This window comes from Mrakia frigida (genome assembly GCF_051309035.1).
Source record: "Mrakia frigida strain ATCC 22029 unplaced genomic scaffold BDY24scaffold_8, whole genome shotgun sequence".
Taxonomy (NCBI): Eukaryota; Fungi; Basidiomycota; class Tremellomycetes; order Cystofilobasidiales; family Mrakiaceae; genus Mrakia; species Mrakia frigida.
The window spans coordinates 350,877-361,433 of NW_027481273.1; the positions used below are offsets into that span (position 1 = coordinate 350,877).

Genomic DNA, 10,557 nt, shown 5'->3' on the forward strand with positions numbered 1-10,557 from the left:
GAAGCTCCCCCGTCCAATTCGAAGTGAGCTCACGCTTTTGCTCCTTCCTCCTCCCCACCTATCACTCTCGCCCAAATCACCATCACAAATGCCTGCATCCAAGAGTCTGCTACCTTTCCTTCCGAGGTGGCTCAAGGGAGCACTTCTTGCCGCCGTCTTGATCAATTTTCGGTGAGAGCTCTCTCGACATCAGCGACTCTCCATCCAACCTTCCTTCCCTCCTTCCCTCTTCGTCCGGCTGACCGCGTTTCTCATTCTTTGCCCTCGCAAGATCTCTCCCTACGTATTGGCACTGGAAAGGTAAGCATCCGGCCTCTCGAGTTCGGGGGGTCTTACTGTTTTGGCTTCCCGTCGAGAGCGAGAAGGGTTGGGGAGAGAAGGAGAAGGATGACGGAGAAAGGGTCGGAGGCAGAGTCCTCCGACGAGATCGCGCCCCTGTTTCTCAGGATGCTTCAAAGTGCTCTCAGAAATATAGAGAAGCTTGTTGGGAGCTTCTCGGTCTCGCTTCGGACGAGCTTCGTTGAGCACGGTGGAGATCTTTCCAGCTCAACGTTGACTCGCTCGCACGTCGTCTCTCCGCCTTTTTGTCCGAGACTTGAGCTGACTCCTCTGCCCTCCCACACTATACTCTACAGTCTGGTACCCAGCACTCGCAGCTCATTTCCTCGCTCGCGTTCGCGGCCTCGTTCCTCACTTGAGGCAGCTTCCTTCGAGGGGAGCTGATCCTTTCGCCGTCGTCTCGAGGAAACCGTACAGAGCCTTCCCTGACGATTGTGATTGGAACGGACACTTGTCCAACTCCTCCTACGCCAAGAACTTGGACGCTAGTCGAATGAAGTTGGTCCACAATTCCCTTTCTGGGTTGAGGAAGGACACAGGGAACGCGACGCGAGTGCTGACCTCCTGCCTTCTTTCAATCAGGGCCTGTATTGATCTGTTCACGCCTATGTTTAGTGCTGGCGGCTGGATGGCACTCGGTGGAGCAGACTACTCGTTCGTTAAGGTAAGTTTTTCTGGGAAGAGTTGGCTCGGAGGGGAAGAAGGAGATCCGTCGGTTGATTTTGCGACCTTTCGCAAACCCTTCGAGTTCCTTCTTCACCTCAAGAGTATCCCTTGGTGATCGGATTACTGCGCTGACCGTTCTGTGCTTCTTCTTCTTCTCAGGAAATCCCAGGCAGGTCTCGTTGCTTTCTGATCTCGGCTGAACTGATTCGAAAACTGACTTCGCATTCACCTCTCTTCGTCCTTTCTCTTAGCTTTGGCGGCGTACGAGGTGGAGATCACTATTGCTGGGTTCGGAGACAAGTGGATGGAGCTCCAGGGGACGTTCATCACTCGACCCAAGTCCAAAACCTCGAAGGCGTCGTCGACGTCCCTTCCTGAACTTTCGCCCAACCTCCTCTCCGACGCGTCGCCCTCTCACTCCGGTACTGCAACTCCCATCACCCCTCGAGTAGCTCCCAGAGCCGACGGTGCTATCGTTCATTGCATATCGGTATCCACCTACGTTCGTTCCCTCGTTCTTCTGTTCCTGCAATCTCTCCTTCGAACGCGTCCTGACTTTCGAAGAGCTGACCTCCGTCCCTCCCTCTCCATCCAACGCAGTGCTTCAAGCTCGGACGTCTCACCATCCCTCCAGCCGTCGCTCTATCGTTCTGTGGCTACGGAAAAGACTCCAACTGGGCTCGAACGGAAGAGCTGTTTCTCTCGAAAGACGGGAAGAGCTCATCGCCGAAGAGAGCTCGGGAGTGGTTGAAGGAGGGATGGAAGCTGGAGGAACCTAGCATTCTGGAAGAGTTTGAGGCAAAGGGAAAGAGGTTGGGCCAGAAGGGAGAGGCTATGAGGGCGGCTTTGGCGAGTTTTGGGCTCTCGAGGGAGGATTAAGATGCAAAGGGTGATGAGTAATAGGCAAGCGTGGCGAGATTTGCTTCTTGGATTCTGCGCATCTTCTTAATTTTGGCTTATATCTGTAAGACATCTTTCTTCAAGGGCCAGTTGAAAGAGAGCGGTCGCGAAGGCAAGCTCAGCAGGAGGAGGGAGGGGAACTCGAGCTCTCTCGGTTCATAGTAATAACTGAGAAATCGAGTCGACTTTCGACCGAACAGTAGTACTGGTAGGCTTGGGTCGACGGGATTGTCATTCTATATTCTTTGACAACAGGAAGAAGAGAAGGGAAGCTGAGGCCTGAGGGAGAGGTGATCATAGAGGAAAGAGTTTCGACGACGCGTTCGCTCGTCTTCCCTTCCTCTCCTTCGACGTCGACCTGTGCCCAAGAACTGACAGGGAAAATCTTTCGTACTCGACGAGCCCCCTCTTCCTCGGCCGACTGAAGACCAACGCGCGTCAGGGAAGAAGGAGATCTCCAGGATAAATTGGTCTCAAACGGAGGCTGATCGGACGAGACTCCACGGCCTCCTCACTTCCTCGTTCGGTCCTCCAGCTTGAGCTCACACTCTCAACTCAAAATCTGGGTCAGGCTCCTCTTCTCCCCTCCCTCCACCTTTTCAGATTTCTCATCCTTCCCTTGTCCTCCAACCTCCATCATCCCAGTTTCACCTTTTTCCCTTTCCCTCACCCAGCAACATGTCGTTGAAACAGACACAGTACAACGCCGACCTCTTCCCGACGAAGCACGTCGAGAAGCCCAACGAGTCCTCCTCCTTCCCTGCAGAGAAGTCAGCTCGAGGTCATCCCGAAGCAGAGCAACATCAGGTCGAAGCTTTGCAGCACGAGGGTAAGATCATCCTTGTCGATTGGGAGGAGGTGAGTCTCGACCGCGACGTCTCTTTCTCCGTTCGATGCTAGACCGAGCAAGACTGATCTGTATCCCAATATCTCGCTCAGAACGACCCGGAGAACCCTATGAACTGGAGCAAAGGGAAGAAGTGGTTGATGACTATGCTCTTGTGCGGTACGTAGGGTTTCTTTGTGGCTCGATCTGCTCGCTCGATGATCCGTCGGCTGACTCTCCCTCTCCCAACTCTCTATCCTTCCGTTTCCGATTTCATCGATCTCGCAGGAATGACTCTGTGAGCTTCACTTTCACTTCTCAGCGATCTCATCGCTGTAACCTTCTCCAACTTTGCCCTTGCCGACCCTCTTCTCTCTCTCGCGACGCGTCCGTTCCTCAGGTTTATCGGTCTCGCCACCTCCGCTTACTCGGTGGGAATTCCTCAGATGTGTGCAGAGTTTGGAGTGGCCGATGTAAGTTCTCGTTCACCTCGGCCTTCCCTCCTTCAGCCTTGGTAAGAAAGAGATCGGTCTCGTTTCGGAACTGACGCTCGGAATCGACACTCTCGCCCCCTCCTCATCTCTCTTTTTCTTCAGGTGGTCGGTCAAGTCGGAGTGAGTTCATATGTCCCGAGCTTCGATGTGACCCAGAGATTTCGGCTGACATTCTCGCGTCCTCGCAGATGTTTGTTTTCAACGCTGCCTTCTCTTTCGTCCCTCTTTTCATGGCTCCCCTATCGGAAACCGTCGGAAGAAACCCAGTATACCTCCTCAACTACATCGGATTCGTCGTAAGTTCAGCTTTCGATGGAACAGGCATTCGACCGGGACGGAAGAGGAAGAAGAAGACGGGAAGAGGAACGTCGGCTCTTCCCTTTCCCTTTTGCCAAAGCTGACCCTTCCCTGTCGTTTTCCCCAGCTTTTCTTCCTCCCCCTGGCTCTCGCGACCAACATTCAGACCAGTATCATCGCTCGGTTCTTCTCTGGAGTCTTCGGAGCCGCTGGCACGACGATGGTAGGCGGAGGACTGGCCGACATTTGGGTCACGTCTGAACGATCGGTCCCCATGAGTGTCTTCACGTGAGTTCCAATCTCTCTGGTGCTTCCCAAGGCAACTTTACGGCACCTGCTCGAGGGAGAAAAGAGAAAGAACGCTGTAGCAACGCATTCGCGGTTAGCTGACCTCCTCCCCTTCGTCCTTTCAGCTTTGCTGCCGTTTTCGGAACCATCGCAGCCCCCGTGTACTCTGGATTCATTCTCGCTGGGAAGGGATGGCGTTGGATTCAATGTGAGTGCCTTTGGAGAATTCATCAAAGCCGGTGAAACCCCCCAAGCGCGTCGAGCTGATCTCCTTCCTTCTCATTATGTAGGGGTGCAACTCATCGTCAACGGTGCCTTCTGCCTCATCTGCTGCCTTCTCCTCAAGGAAACTCGTGGACCCGTCATCCTCGCTCGACGAGCCAAGAAGATGCGGAAGGCTCAGAACGACGACCGGTTCAGAGCTCCCATTGAGCTCGAGCGAGAGAGCTACAAGCAGGTCCTCAAGGAGTCGTGCACCAAAGCCGTCAAGCTTCTCATCCACGAACCCGTCGTTCTCTTCTTCTCTCTTTGGATCAGTTTCGCATGGGGAATCATCTTTCTATTGTAGGTACAAGGAAAGAGGAAGGAAGAAAAAGAAACCCCTTCCTCCTTTTCCCCCTCAGCAAGATTCCGGCTGAATCCTTCTTCTTTGCCTCTTCGCAGCTTCTCGGCTATCCCTCTAGTCTTCGAAGGGAACCACGGATGGAAGACTGGAGTCTCGGGTCTCGCTTACATCCCTGTTCGTTCGACCTCTGGTTCTGCGACGCGTCGTCTTTCTCCTTCGCTAACTTCTCCTTCTTCCTTCGTCTTCCCCCTCCAGCTCGTCATCGGAACTTTTATGGGCTTCGGAGCCAACTTCTACCAAGATCATCTCTACGATCGAGCCACCGCGAGGAACGGAGGAGTCGCGAGACCCGAAGCGCGTCTCTACTCAGCTCTCGTCGGTGGTCCTCTGCTTCCCATCGGTCTCTGGTGGTTCAGTTGGACTCAGTTCGGTAGCATTCACTGGATCGTGAGTTCTCATCGAAGCGTTTCCTTCGTCATTCAGCCGCTGACTCGACACGTCTCTCTATTTCTTTCCAGGTCCCTTGTCTCGCTCTCGTACCGATCATCTTTGGGATCTACGCCATCTTCCTGGCGACGTACAACTACCTCACCGACGCCTACGGAGAGAACGCTTCTTCCGCCGTCGCAGCTCAGGGATTCATGGTGCGTTCGAGTCGCAAACCTTTTCCTTGCGTGTCTCTGACTTTCCCTTCGCTTCTCCTTCTCCCAGAGGAACGCCTTCGCCTCCTCCTTCCCTCTCTTCGCCACTTTCATGTTCAACGGCATGGGTATCCAGTTCGTCCCCGCCGTCACCCTCCTCCTCCCTTCGTCTCCTCCATCTTGAACTGACGCGTTTCGTTCGACCTTCTTCAGATACGCTGGAACCCTCCTCGCGATCCTCGGAACCATCTCGGCTCCTTTCCCCTTCATCCTCTACAAGTACGGTCCCAAGATCCGAGCCAACTCCAAGTTCGCTTCCGCCAACCTCGAGAAGGAAGCAGGAGGGGTGAAGAGAGCGGGAGGAGATCACGATCAGCACTCTCAGACGACGACGAGGAGGAGTGGAGAGGAGACGGCGGTTCCGTCGAGGCAGACGTCGCATGAGACGGCGGCACAGAAGGCGAAGAATGTTGTGTAGATGGGGAGGAGAGAGGAGAGCGTCGAGAGGCGTCGCGGTTGGTGTTGCTTTTGCTTTTTGCTTCTTTTGTTCATTGCTTTGCTTCTGCTTTTGCTTTCGAAATACGCTTTTACTGTATCATTACTGCCCTTCTATAATTCCCCAGATCTCGATCTTGTTGCGTCTTCGCCTTACCAGCTTTGTTCATCCGGTCTGAATCGTTCGTCCCGCAAACCCAAGTCCGTTCGACTCTCCCCCCTCTCCGTCTCTCTCCCTCCACTCTATCTCTCTCACTCTCAAAGAAGAAGAAGTACATCCTACGCCGGTGGATAGAACCCCGCCCAAAGTAACGTAGCTACCAGCCCCCAAAGCACGACCCAACCGAGGTAAACGCGTCCCAAGAAGTACATCCTCCGCTTTCCCTCGACTACCACCTTCCCAGACTCCTCCTCCGACGCAACTACATGGGCTGTCGGTGATCCAACTCGACGGCGTTTTCGAAGTGGTTTGTGCGTCGATGTGGTTGAGTCCGGAGGCGTCGAGCGTTCGAGCTGCTCCTCCTCTCCCTCCTTCTGCTCCCCCAGCTTCGTCTCCTCCTCCACCACCTCCCCTACCACCTCCTCCTCCGGAAGTACCACCTTCGGCTCAACAAACCCTCCCTCCCTCCTCCCCACCAAACTCGCAACCCCCCACCAAACCACCGGGTTCGTCTGCGCCAGCCTCAGCACGATCTGCACATGCGAGTTGAAGAACAGCACGCCCGTCAACACCAGCGAGTGGATCAGGTACGGCAGCATCTCTGGGTTGGTGGCGAGGAGGTTCTCCCCTGGCGAGAGGGTTCGACGCGTTTCTTCGAGGATGATATTTGGAAGAAACGTCCGAGCGAGGGTAGAAGCGAGCTCGGTAAGGAAGCAAGCGAGAGAGCGAGGGATTAAGGGGTGGATATAAGTAGTGTACTGGTGAGGGAGGGTGAAGAGGTGGGTGTGGAGGAGGAGGAGGTAGAGAGGTGCTGAGACGAGGAAGTTGGGGAATTGGGAGGGAGTGAAGTAGGAGAGGAAACCGACGTTCCTAGAGAAGATTGAGGTTCGGTGGAAGAGAAGGAGGTCGAAAGTTAGGTTGAGCGAAAGAATAAAGTGAGAAAGCGAGAGGATCTCACCAGTACTCCCTCTGAACAAAAGTGTAAACGACGGGTACGCGTCGGTCGCACCAGATGGGTCTTGCGGAGGCTGGGGGCAGACGAGGAGTGCAGAATTGGTGGTAGAAGGTGTGTTGAGTTTTGATGAAAGGTGCTGCGATGAGGAGGGTGAGGACCGAAGCTAGCAGCAATCGAGGAAGAACCTGAACAACAAAACAAAGAACGACGAAGTCAGCCTTCCTCTCCTCTCCTCCCCTCTCAACTCGTTCTTGCTCACCTTCCACCCCCTCCCCCTCCCTTGCAACCAAGGTTCCACCACCACTCCCCAGATGAGATACCCCGCGTTCATGATCCCCAGCGGACGGACGCTCGTTGCCGCCGCGAAGAAGAGCGTGGCGAGGAGAAGACGTGGAAGTCGATGTTTGGAATCCGAGGGCGATGTCGAGGCGAGCATTCCGCTGAAGGTGAAAAGTGCGTAGAGAGGTTCGGTGTAAGGTGAGATGAGAGCTCCTGGAGAGGGTGAGAGGATGTATACGAGGGAGGTGAGGTGGGCGAAGGAAGGGGAGGAGGTGAGACGGAGGGTGAGTCTAGGAAAGAAAGGAAAGAAGGAAGGTGAGCTCGACCATCTCCTCCTCCCTTCGAGATAAGATAAGAAAACCCACCGATACAGCACCACCGTCGCCATCATCCCAGCCAACCAACTAGCTATCACTCCACCTAGTATCAAATCTTCCACTCCTTTTCCTCCCATCACGCTCGCCAACCTCGACTGCCTCTCGCTCATCTCCTCCAGTCCTCCCGACCTCTTCACGTTCCCTACGAGACTCCCCATCTTCTTCATGACCCACAGCCACCCGGGAGCGAACGCTGTTTCCTGCTCATGGGTGTATCCTCCGTTCTGGATAATTCGGAGGAACCAGACGACGTCCCATCGAACGAACGCTTGGAGGAAGGAGGAGTGAGGGAGAATGAAATCGGGAGAGCGGTCGAACAAGGGCACGTAGAGGGTGAAGAGGCGGAGTAGAAAGGTGATGAAGAGGCGGTAAGAGAGGGAGAGAAAGAGGAGGGAGGGAAGGGAGGGGGAAGAAGGGACGAAGGCCATGAGAGGTGGGAGGGAAGGAAGGAGGAAGAGGTGAGCTCGAAGTTCAAGGAGGGAGGAGGACGGAAGCTGATTTTCGGAGGGTTGCTTTGATCTGAGCTTGAAATGAGAAAAATTGACAGATTCAAGAAATACCCTTTTTGTGAAACTTCTGAGTGAGAAAGCGACTGAAAATCTTCCCCAGAGCCAACGAACAGCGAGCGAGTTTCAGCCTAGCAACCGACCGACGATCGCCTAGCTCTCAGCCACACGATCGCCTCTTTCATCCTTCTCTTCTTCCTCAAATGTGAAGATTTTCTTTTCGGTTCACTCCCTCACTTCTTCCTCTCATTCCCTGAAAATCTTCATCTTTGCGGGTTTCAACCAAACAAACCTGTGCATCCAGTTTGACCTCTCCTCTCCTCTCTCCTCTCTGCTCCTCCCAAACCACGACTCTCTTCCTTTCTCGGAAGAAGCAACCTCGCCCAGGATGACCCGTCAGAACGATCAAACCATGAACCTCCTCAAGATGTTGTTTTCTTGTGTCCAGCAGGTCAGTCCTCAGCTCAAAAGAGAGCTCGAGCTCAAGCTCATCTGTTTCTCCTTCCTTCCTTCCCTCCCTCCCGTTCTGACGTTTCTGCTCGCTCGTTCTCGTTGGGATGGATGTAGATGTTCTGCTCGGGGAACAACAACAACAACAACAATCAGCAGCAGAACCAGCAGCAAGGCCAGCAGCAGTATCCAGGAGGAGGAGGACAGCAGCAGCAAGGAGGAGTGAGTTTGAGCTTCCCTCTCTCCGCCCTCCCTTCGTTTCCTTTCCTTTGTTGAGCTCGAGCTTAAATCTCTTCCTATTTTCTAAGGCATGGGGCAACCAACAACAGCAACAGCAACACTCAGTGCGTTCTCGTCTTTCCCTCCAGCTCTCCCTCCCGTCCTCTTCTCTCCTTCAGCCCAACCAAACCCGAGCTCACCCCTCCCCTCCCCTCTCTCTCCTCCCACAGTCCTACCCCCCTCAGCAACATCAACCCCAGCCTCACCAACAACCTTACAAGCCCTCCTCGGCAGGTCAGTACGGTCAAGTCACAGGTCCGTACAACCCAGGAGGTCAGGATCCGAACATGGTCAACCAGTCGAACGCGAAGTACATGGAGATGAGGGATCGTGCGAGGAAGGAGGGGGATTCAATGAGGGAGTGAGTGCATCTTGGGTTCTGTTTGGGGTAGGGTTGGGGAGGGGAGGGGACGGGAGGGTGAGAGGAAGAGAGAGGGAAAGAGAGAGAGGAGCTGATCGTCTCGGTTCGTTTGTTTTCTGCTGCAGCTGCTTCGAGAAGTCCAAGCAAGCCTACTCGCGAGGGGACGGAGGAGCCGCTCATCAACTGAGTGAGGAGGGGAAGTCTCATCAGAGGAGGAAACAGCAGATTGATCAGGAGGTGGGTTTCGCTCGAACTCAACTCTCTCTCTCCTCCCTTTCGATTCGAACTGACGCGCTCGTTGGTTGCTGGTGGTCGGTATTTTGGTGCGTAGGCTCGAGATTGGATCTACTACCAGAACAACACGGATTCTCCTCCGGGAACGATCGATCTGCATGGGTTGTATGTCAAGGAGGGTGAGTCGAGCGTCGAGCGAGCCCAACGCGTTCTCTTCTTTCGTTCGGCTGACTCGTCGACTTCCTCCCGTCGGTTTGTTGTTTTCGCAGCCGTGGAGAAGTCTGAGACAGAGATCCAGAACGCTCAGCAGCGAGGGGATCATGAGATCAAGTTTATCGTTGGTTCGTCCTTCGTCTCTCTCTTTCCTCTCGTTTGTTCGAAACAAACCAGCTCAACTGACGTTTCCTTTCCGTCTGGGTGGGTGCGAACAGGAAAGGGAAACCACTCCGCCTCTCACGTCTCGAAAATCAAGCCTGCGATTGAGGGGTTGATGGACAAGTGCGTCGCTCTTCTCTCTCGTTTCGTCTCGACGCGTCCCCCAATCTGACCTACTCGGCTTGCTGTTCTTCTTCGTTCCATTGCTTTGACCGCAGGTACAACCTTGACGCCCGGCTCGATCCTCACAACTCCGGGGTGCTGATCGTGAACCTGCAAGGGGGAGGTGGAGGCGCGAGTCGAGGGAGGGAGCTCGGGAACGAGTTGGAGAAGAAGAATGGGGATTGTGTGGTTATGTAGACGAGAGGAAGGAGGTAGATCTGGCTTTGGGGGATTTGTTCGGGGATTGGTTGGACTGGAACATGTCGTCTGAGTTCTGGTTGGGTTGGGCTTGGGCTGGGGAGAGAGAGAGACGAGACGACGCGTTGTTAACGTCTGAGCCTTCCAACGAGGCGGGGCATCTTTGTCTGACTTGCGAGCTTTCGGAGGATGGGAGGTCCTGGGAGACTGAGAATGAAGCTCGGCTTGAGGAGAGGAGGTAGGTTGGGGGGAGGGAGGGAGGGAAGAGGAGCGGAGGGGGATTGAGCTCGTTAGTTCGTCTTTTCGGAGGCATTTGGGATACTGTATCGCCAGCACGACGGAAGTCGAGTTGATCTCGACTTTCACTGATCTTCATCAGAGCATTGCTTGTTCCCACTCCGAAGGAAAGAAGACGACGCGGCCACTCCCTCGGCGTCGATGTGATTCCCAACCTTCGACCCTCTTTCTCGCTTAAACCCCCTGGAAATCGAAGCAGTGATCGAAGCCTCTGGACGCGTGTAGGCTTTGCGCCCTCCTTGCTTTTGAAGCCGTTCTGGCCTCGGTGTTGTTGTGGAGAGGTTGGGTTCAAGACGCGTCGTCAATTGCTCTCCTCGACCTCCACCTCTCCTCTCTGGAATAGGAACCGATGACGAGTCCTGAGCCTACCCGATGAGCCTCGAGTTCTATGGTCGAGTTGTTGTTGTTGATTC

At 54.5% G+C, this 10,557-nt stretch overlaps 4 protein-coding genes across 4 annotated transcripts; 3 read left to right on the top strand and 1 right to left on the bottom strand.

Moving 5' to 3' along the window:
• The first annotated feature begins 56 nt into the window (after positions 1-56).
• BDY24DRAFT_382617 (uncharacterized protein) lies at positions 57-1,994 on the top strand. Its single transcript, XM_076639552.1, has 7 exons — positions 57-171; positions 272-300; positions 636-837; positions 922-1,003; positions 1,165-1,174; positions 1,257-1,507; positions 1,606-1,994. Exons 1-7 carry the CDS (start codon positions 89-91, stop codon positions 1,882-1,884), a joined length of 936 nt encoding a protein of 311 aa, XP_076498515.1. The 5' UTR covers positions 57-88; the 3' UTR covers positions 1,885-1,994.
• A 589-nt stretch (positions 1,995-2,583) lies between these two features.
• Positions 2,584-5,494, top strand: BDY24DRAFT_413492 (MFS transporter; the record flags this gene model as incomplete). Its single annotated transcript, XM_076643193.1, has 14 exons — positions 2,584-2,763; positions 2,845-2,911; positions 3,020-3,029; positions 3,132-3,204; positions 3,328-3,345; positions 3,414-3,521; positions 3,650-3,810; positions 3,936-4,018; positions 4,101-4,374; positions 4,474-4,549; positions 4,631-4,822; positions 4,894-5,019; positions 5,087-5,151; positions 5,230-5,494. The coding sequence occupies 14 exons, from the start codon at positions 2,584-2,586 to the stop codon at positions 5,492-5,494; spliced, it is 1,698 nt and encodes a 565-aa protein (XP_076498516.1).
• A 130-nt stretch (positions 5,495-5,624) lies between these two features.
• GPI18 (GPI-anchor transamidase GPI18) lies at positions 5,625-7,741 on the bottom strand. The gene is made up of 4 exons (XM_076636918.1): positions 7,271-7,741; positions 6,886-7,195; positions 6,630-6,811; positions 5,625-6,541 (listed from the first exon to the last, which is right to left on the bottom strand). The coding sequence occupies exons 1-4, from the start codon at positions 7,708-7,710 to the stop codon at positions 5,791-5,793; spliced, it is 1,683 nt and encodes a 560-aa protein (XP_076498517.1). The 5' UTR covers positions 7,711-7,741; the 3' UTR covers positions 5,625-5,790.
• A 251-nt stretch (positions 7,742-7,992) lies between these two features.
• BDY24DRAFT_382620 (Smr domain-containing protein) lies at positions 7,993-10,085 on the top strand. Its single transcript, XM_076639553.1, has 9 exons — positions 7,993-8,239; positions 8,356-8,460; positions 8,547-8,582; positions 8,688-8,878; positions 9,004-9,115; positions 9,210-9,291; positions 9,382-9,453; positions 9,544-9,610; positions 9,706-10,085. Exons 1-9 carry the CDS (start codon positions 8,177-8,179, stop codon positions 9,845-9,847), a joined length of 870 nt encoding a protein of 289 aa, XP_076498518.1. The 5' UTR covers positions 7,993-8,176; the 3' UTR covers positions 9,848-10,085.
• Positions 10,086-10,557: the final 472 nt, after the last annotated feature.

Bases quoted from the DNA above. Each gene is read 5' to 3' on its own strand.
- BDY24DRAFT_382617 (XM_076639552.1), top strand. From the start codon at position 89: ATGCCTGCATCCAAGAGTCTGCTACCTTTCCTTCCGAGGTGGCTCAAG. The intron at 301-635 runs GTAAGCATCCGG...TATACTCTACAG, and splicing joins TACGTATTGGCACTGGAAAG to TCTGGTACCCAGCACTCGCA. The intron at 1,508-1,605 runs GTTCGTTCCCTC...CATCCAACGCAG, and splicing joins GCATATCGGTATCCACCTAC to TGCTTCAAGCTCGGACGTCT.
- GPI18 (XM_076636918.1), bottom strand. From the start codon at position 7,710: ATGGCCTTCGTCCCTTCTTCCCCCTCCCTTCCCTCCCTCCTCTTTCTC. The intron at 7,196-7,270 runs GTGGGTTTTCTT...TTTCTTTCCTAG, and splicing joins GCGACGGTGGTGCTGTATCG to ACTCACCCTCCGTCTCACCT. The intron at 6,542-6,629 runs GTGAGATCCTCT...AATCTTCTCTAG, and splicing joins TTTGTTCAGAGGGAGTACTG to GAACGTCGGTTTCCTCTCCT.
- BDY24DRAFT_382620 (XM_076639553.1), top strand. From the start codon at position 8,177: ATGACCCGTCAGAACGATCAAACCATGAACCTCCTCAAGATGTTGTTT. The intron at 8,461-8,546 runs GTGAGTTTGAGC...CTATTTTCTAAG, and splicing joins GACAGCAGCAGCAAGGAGGA to GCATGGGGCAACCAACAACA. The intron at 8,879-9,003 runs GTGAGTGCATCT...TTTCTGCTGCAG, and splicing joins GAGGGGGATTCAATGAGGGA to CTGCTTCGAGAAGTCCAAGC.